This window comes from Panthera uncia, chromosome C2 (assembly GCF_023721935.1).
Source record: "Panthera uncia isolate 11264 chromosome C2, Puncia_PCG_1.0, whole genome shotgun sequence".
NCBI classification, from domain to species: Eukaryota; Metazoa; Chordata; class Mammalia; order Carnivora; family Felidae; genus Panthera; species Panthera uncia.
Window position 1 is genome coordinate 79,123,887 of NC_064810.1, and position 7,789 is coordinate 79,131,675.

General features: G+C 41.9%; 1 protein-coding gene across 1 annotated transcript; it reads left to right on the plus strand.

Annotated features, from left to right (window-relative positions):
• Positions 1-59: 59 nt before the first annotated feature.
• CRYGS (crystallin gamma S) lies at positions 60-7,118 on the plus strand. The gene is made up of 3 exons (XM_049629544.1): positions 60-1,324; positions 6,070-6,312; positions 6,745-7,118. The coding sequence occupies exons 1-3, from the start codon at positions 1,193-1,195 to the stop codon at positions 7,015-7,017; spliced, it is 648 nt and encodes a 215-aa protein (XP_049485501.1). The 5' UTR covers positions 60-1,192; the 3' UTR covers positions 7,018-7,118.
• The last annotated feature ends 671 nt before the right edge of the window (positions 7,119-7,789 follow it).

The following is a 7,789-nucleotide window of genomic DNA, read 5'->3' on the forward strand; positions in this document are numbered from 1 at the left end:
AGATACTTTCTTTCCAGTTTATCTAATTCAGAAAGCTGAGCACATAACTTGATAATTTGTTTCTCAAGAATCTTCATGTCAAGGTACATTTGCTATTTTTGGAATTGACCATAATGTCTTGGGGCATCCCATTTGTTGGTGAGCTTTATTAGTAGAAACAGGAGGAAGATGGGCTTTTGAGAAGAATATACTTGACCAGGAAAATGAAAATGGAGAAGAATTGATTTGTTGTTTCTTTGAATTTACATAAAAGGTAATCTCATTCTAAAAGTCAGAGGTGTAGTTGCCCAGAAATGTTCTCTAAACAGGTCTCCATATGATATCATGGCAGAAAAATTCCACCTAGCAGGTGGCAGGTTTGGCGTAGCTAAACCTTTGCAGAATCATAATTTCCACAGTAGCTTTCTGTCTCTCAGGCTGTATACCGTAGAGCCCTTTCTTATGGAGTGGAGCTTGTGTGCGTGCCTCGACAAATTTTCAAACTTAAAGAACAATTGCACGAGTCTGATTCCCCACATACCCCTTGTCCAGATTTGCCACTTGATGATAACATGTTACTACATTCACTTTGCCACTCTAGAGAGCAGTAGTATTTTTGCTCAACAATTTGAGAGTAGGTTGCAGACATCTCAAACCTTTACTCCTGAAGACATTAGCATGCATGTCCTAAAAAGAGACATTCTCCCATGTTGTCGTAGTACAGATTCTTAAATGGAATGAAATCAGGAAATTTTACAGTGGCACAATATATAGTCTGTATTAAAATTTTTGCTAATCATCCCAAAAATGTCCATTGTAGTGACAGTTTCAAACACAAGATCATGCATTGCCTTTAGTAGTCATCAAATTTCGTTGCTTTGGAACGTGTTACTTCTATTCAGAATTAGAGGGTGGCCTTTTGACTTTTCTCCTGCAAGCTTTGTTGGAGAAAAAAAAAAAAGACATTGATTTTCTAGCAAGCAGCCACCTTGAAATCCCCAAATTGCCCAGGTAAGAGGGACTTTTTTGTTTTTAATTTTGAAAACTTTGGCTGGGTTTTGGTGCCTTGACTCAGCAAAGTCTATAATGCAGCAAGGCTTGGTAAGCATTAGAAGGGGTACTGAAGCTTTCCTTTATTTCATAATCCCAATTGTTTTTCTAGAAACCATCAATAGCCTCTAAATGACTGACTCAATTTTTGGATCCTATTCTCATGACTAAGCAAATGTTTGATTTGAAACCAGCCCAGTATAAATGTCTCTGTGCCTCTAACTCTGAGGCTATTCCGGATTTCAGCACTGGGGAAACCAATCTATGCACCAAAATGTCTAAATCTGGAACCAAGGTAAGTCAACGGTCATGCTGATTTTTAGCCTACCACTTTCTTTTATGTTTCCTTTCTTTTGGAATGTTTCCTCTTTTCCAATGTACCTAATGATACATCGAAAGAAATGTGGAGAAAACTTTTGCTTCTATGCCTGAAGGTAAGTATGATAGTGTTTTAAAGGTTGAGAATAGGAGAGAAGGTTAAGAAATGCTTATTATATTTTCTACTGTAGCAAAATTACCCAACAGTTTATTAAGGGTTTATCTCTATGTGTGTTACCATGTTCAGTATTGTACAGGTATATAACGTGTTAATATCATCATGATTTCTGCCTTCTAGCAACTCATATTCTATGAATTTCCACAGGAATAGGACATACTGATAAGAGGAGTACACGGAGTAGAAAACTTTTAGTGTTCAGTTAAAAGTCCTCTCTGTGAAATTTAGGCTCCATCAGTGATGTCCTAAAAGACTAATCAAGTGAATTAAATCCTATATATCCCTTTCATTCAAGCAGTTATTTTTATCCCTTTCCTGAAATAAAGTGCTTACTTACATTAGGAAAATTGCCTCTAAAATACTTGATTCACAGTTGTTGGACCAGAAATCGATCTTTTAGGCAGGGCTTTAGAAATGAGGGTATCTACCTTCATTCTATTATTTTAGCTCTTCTGCTCGCCAGTGAATCTAAGGCAAAGCCATCAGTGCCTGATTTCCACAGCACCCCCCCCCAACTTGTTACTTTGAAAAGTTTCAAACCCAATGAATCTTGAAAGAATAAGAAAGAAATGTTGAATGAATACTTCTATATCCCTTACTTATATTCTCCAGTTGTTAGCATTTTGCTAGATTTGGTCTCTCTGTCTCTTTGTACTAAACCATTTGACAATAAATAGCAGCCTTAATTCTTTTGCCCTAAGTACTTAGTCACGTTTCTCCAAAAACAAGGGTATTCTCCTATATAAACATAATACCATCTTGTCTCCCAAACTTGTCATAAATACCAAATATTCAGACTATATTCACATTTCCCCCAGTCGCTTCCCCAAATGTGCTTCATGGCTGGCTTTTCCCCAGATACAGGATCTAATCAAGGACCATGCATTGCATTTGGTTGCCATGTTTCTTTAAACTTTTTCCTTTAGCCTCTTTTGTATGAAACAGTCACCCTACTTTTTGTTGGTGTTTGAGACACTGACATTTTTCTAAGTCCAGACCAGTTGTCTAGTACAAAGTCCTGAGATCTGGATTTACCTGATTGTTTCCTCTTGTTTAGATTCAGACTAACCATCTTTGGCCAGAAAGTTACATAGGCAACAGCAAATATTTCCCATACGTCATGTCAGGAGGCACCTGTTAACTCGTTCCATAATTGGTTAGTGCCTGATTTTTTTCCACTTGGAAAATAGAATAATCATACTTGTTATCTAAAAGATTTGGGGAGAAAAAATGAGACCGTGTCTTTAGTGCTCTGAGGTTCTTGGAAGTATGCCATGCAAATCCCATTGAAAAGAATTTGAAGTCCTTAGAGAAATCCGTGTGCCTTGATGTAAGACCATTACAACTGGACCCCCTTAGATGAATATATCCCCCGTTTTCAAAGATTTCCAGAGTAGTAATAGTGTGCTCTCTTGTATTTCTTGTAGCTGGGCTGTTCACGTGGTTAACTAACTTGCTTGCTAGGCCAAAAGAGCAAGTGATCTCTTACCCTTTGTCTATTGCATTTTCCTTTCCCTCCATCTTACTAGAAGTTTAATCAGAGTTATGGGATTGGCAAAAACAATGCATGGTACTAAGTTTGGTTTTGTTACCTTTGGAATACGTGGCATTTTTCTTTCTATTGTATTGGATTAGTAGACTACTTTTCGAGAACTAAGCGGGAAGGAGAGGAATTTTGTAATGATTTCTAGGGAAATCTCCTGCACTATTTCTTAGCCTTTCTATAAATTTTTTTGCCCAAGAATCTCAGCTGACTATACAGTAGATGTCATGGTCCTTATACAAATGGAAATTGAGTAGAGGTACAACATTCTCTGGGCTCTGAGATTTGGAAGGTCCCCCGCTGAAAGGAGAGTTTGGTTCTGGAGCTCAGTAAAGGCTCCATGGCAACACTGTACTTTGTTTCAGCCTTGGGATGGTTGGCTAGTCTGCTAGAGGGTAGACAGCAAGGTTGCCTTCTAGAACATCGTATATTTTCCACCTTCAATATAGATGTTAGCCAGGAAAATGTGCAGTGGGCACTAAGTGTGGGAAACATTGAACTAAGAAAAAGTGATATTAACTTTATTTCCTACAGCATAGCCCTTGCAAAGGCTCTTTTATGGTAAACAGTTGACCAAAAAACCAAAGGTAAATTGAATTAAGGCTGAATTAAGGAATATAGAATCTATTTTATTTTTTAGAGAAGTTACCTTGATTTTCCTAAAGATTTTTCCACAGGCTTTGGGAAAAGCATCACAGCCTCAGGATCAGTCTTGTTCCCTTACTAAAAGAGTAAGTGCTGTACGTTGCACAGAACTAGCTGTGCAGGCAGGAGACCGCAAAGGGAGATAAGATAAAATGAATCACACGTAACTAACCGGGAGCTTTGCACTGCCAACCACTCCCTTGCCTGCACCTAACTTGTACCTAGCTATTGGCCTTAGGCAAGGCATTTAACTTCTTCATCTGTACCAACAGTAGCAAAAGTTTATTGGTGATTTATGAGCCAGATTACACTAAGTGCTTCATAGGCATTTTCCCATGGAACCTCAGGACAACCCTCCGCAGAGGATACTGTGATCCAGTTTTACAAATGAAGAGTCTGAGCTTTAGAGCGATGTTCAATGGCCTATCCAAGGTCACTGAGCTAGTAGCTAGTGCTGCAGTTTTGTTTTCATCTCTAAACTGGGGTACCGTGTGTCTCCAGCTCTGTGCTATGCTAAAACGGGAAATGGAGCTGGAAGAGAAATTTGGAAGGGGAAGAAAGGAGATGAAGCAGATGATTTAGGGGTGGGAAGGGCTCGGGAAGCTTGCAGGGAACAGGAAATACAGGAGTGGAGAGAAATACAAGAGTGGAAGAGTGGAGAGAGTAGCGTGGATTAGGGTGGAAGGTAGTACCCATCAGTAGGCTACATCTAGAAGGCTCACCTGGGGTAGAAAACAATGAGGTTTTATGCCCTTTTACGAACCATTCTTGGTGTCTGCCTCTCCCTCATTCATTACACCTGATTAGTCACCAAATTCTACGTTTCTTTTGACTGGTTCCTCAATGTCCTTTATACGGCAGTTTCCTTTTGGCTGGCCTGCCCCATCTCTCACACACCCGCGGCAACCACCTGTTTCCACGCACGAACCACTACCTTACATCTCGCACATAATCACCAAAGAGATTCCAGCATGCCGTCTGTGTCTTCTGGCTTTATTTCCTATTAATACTTCACCACATAGTCCATATGCACCGAGCTTGATGAACCACTTGTCCCTATAATGGGCCATATTCCTTTATTCCTTTGAACAGGCCATCATTTCTTCTTTGCCCCCGGAAACCCTCTACTTATCTTTCAATCTTCACCTCAAAAATCCTCTCAAGGCTACCTGGCTCTCCACTCCTTTCATATGAAATGGTTGACATTTTCTCCTTTGAAGCCGATAGAGCAAATTAGCCACGAGGTGGCAGCGTAACTCTAGGAAATTAAGTGCTGACTCCATGACACCTGTGATTTCTTTCACTTTACCTTCTGAACTTACATTCATCTTGGAGTGTGGAATTATAGAACAAGAGGGGACAAACTCTGTAGTCCATTTGGTCTAGTGGTTTTCAGAACCTGCTTCATGAAGCCCCAGGAGTGGCTGGGGACTCTTCTCTCCTGTTGCAAACAGAAAAGTTTTACTGCACAGCCAGGGCTTTCCATCTAGTCTGGTCCTCAGCTCTGACAAGTGTGAAGCTGGAGCCCAGAGAGCTAGCTTGCCTGAAGTCATAAGGCCGACTGGAGAGATGCAGCTCTAGAGGCCAGGTTTATCATTTCTGGTTTGTTAGGGCTGCGTGCCGCCAGGCCATCCAAGGTCTCAGGCTTACCCCAAAGATTGTGGTAGAGACTTGGTAAGACTTTGAAGCAAACCACATTCGTGACTTGCTATCATGTTACTTTGGAACTACCCTGTTGGCAAAAAAATAATAGTGCGGAACACAAAATATTGTCAGGTGTATGCTCTATATTCATGTAAAGTAAACGCTGTAAAGCTAAGGTCTATGTTTTATTTTTCTCTCTTTATCTTCCATGGCACCTAATGAATTTCTGCATTTGGAACTCACTCGTCTTCCTCAAACATTTATTGAAGGTTTGTCAAGCGCTGGGTCCAGGGGTCCATAGCTTAAATAAGGTTTGGACTTTGCCCCTGGAAGAAGTCTGGTAGGAGTCTGATGGGAGAGAGATGTATAAGTGGGTAATTTAGCTTCTAATGTGGTAAGTACAGTGAGTTATGGGAACAAAAAGGAGGAAGCCGTGAACTTGGGTCTGAAACTACTGGCTTCTCTTAGAGCACTCTTGTTTTGCTTCATTTTAAGCCTTCAGAAAGTTCTCATTCCTACAGTTGACAACTACAATTGTCTGCCAGAAGGTAAATGTGAGGTGAGATAGAACTATACTTTTACCCCTCAAAATTGAAGACAAAGGGATTTCTACAGCGGGCAATGTGTTCTTGATTTTTATTTTATTTTATTTTTTTTTACAAGTAAAGCCCCCAGCTCCTCAGTTCTTCTCTTTGTTCGCTCCATCCTTCAGATTACTTTCTATGAAGACAAAAATTTCCAAGGCCGCCACTATGACTGTGACTGCGACTGCGCAGATTTCCACATGTACCTGAGTCGCTGCAACTCCATCAGAGTGGAAGGAGGCACTTGGGCTGTGTACGAGAGGCCCAACTTCGCCGGGTACATGTATATCTTACCCCGGGGCGAGTACCCTGAATACCAGCACTGGATGGGCCTCAACGACCGCCTCAGCTCCTGCAGGGCTGTTCATCTGGTGAGCCTGGGCCCCCTTGCACTCTCTCTCGCTTGCTGGCCTGCTCTGGCTCTCTCCATCTCTCTTTCCCCTACCCCCCCACCTTTTTTTTTTTTTTTTTTTTCTTACACATTTTCTTACAGTTTTCCTACCCCTTAATGGGGTGTTTTCTCTTGTTGGCTGCTGAGGCTCACATAAAACCTTAGGTCAGTCTGTCACAAGACTGAATCCGCTCATTATTTCCAGGGCACTCTCTCTGCCTCCTGAGCACGTTAAGGCCTTAAGTTTTTCTTACTGAACATCAGCTGTTTTCACAGTACCCAAAAAAGGAGAGGAGATCAGATCATCTAACTTCCACGATTGGGGGTTCTGAACCAAACTGTTCTCTGAGTTCTTGACCCATCAGTGATTTCCATAACTGTTGTTATTTCCTATTGTGTCGTTTTTTTTCAGTCTGGTGGAGGCCAGTATAAGATTCAGATCTTCGAGAAAGGAGATTTTAATGGTCAGATGTATGAAACCACTGAAGATTGCCCTTCCATTATGGAACAGTTCCACATGCGGGAGGTCCACTCCAGTAAGGTGCTGGAGGGTGCCTGGATTTTCTATGAGCTACCCAACTATCGTGGCAGGCAGTACCTCCTGGACAAGAAGGAGTACCGGAAGCCCATCGATTGGGGCGCAGCTTCCCCAGCTGTGCAGTCTTTCCGCCGCATCGTGGAGTAATGACAGGGATGGGGCCACAAGCTGCTTCCTGGGGGCCACCTGCTGGCTGGCCTTGTCATCCAAATAGGCATCCTTAATAAAAACAATTGGCATGCATTCCACTGTTGATTGTAATGCCTCTTCTTAGACACTCTCAGGGACCGGCAAAATAGTGCCCACCACAGAGAGCAGCGACACAAAGCAACTCATCCTTCAGATTGCCAATCTGGGACGTTGTGCCAGACAAAATGGGACTGCATTAGAAGTTAGAAAATCAGACTGCCACGTGGTGGTTCTCCTTGCTTAAGTTTTATGTTGATTCAACAGGTACAGTAATCATAGCTACTACTTTTTGGGTGCCTTCATTATTCCATTTTCTCTTTTACAACAGCCCTGTAGGAGAGGTGGTTTATTTGCATTTTACAAATAAGAATGGAGAGGCTTAGAGAAACTAGAAGCTTGCCCAAGTTCACCAGCTGGTGACCAAATCAGAGTTTGGTCCAGGATATTGATGTTTCCACGGCTCCTAGTCTTTCCCTTCATTTCCAACTCATTCATTCAACACATGCTGGCCTGGGGTCTGTATGCATAATGGAAGTACAAGACCTTGAGGAATCTAAGAGGTGGAAAGGGCAGGGTCCCCTGAAGGTCTCATGGAGGAGACAGAATACCTATCAAGAATGGACATTGAGGGGTGCTAGGTGGCTAAGTCAGCTGAGCATCTGACTTTGGCTCAGGTCATGATCTTACAGTTCATGGGTTCAAGCCCCACAATGGGCTCACTGCTATCAGC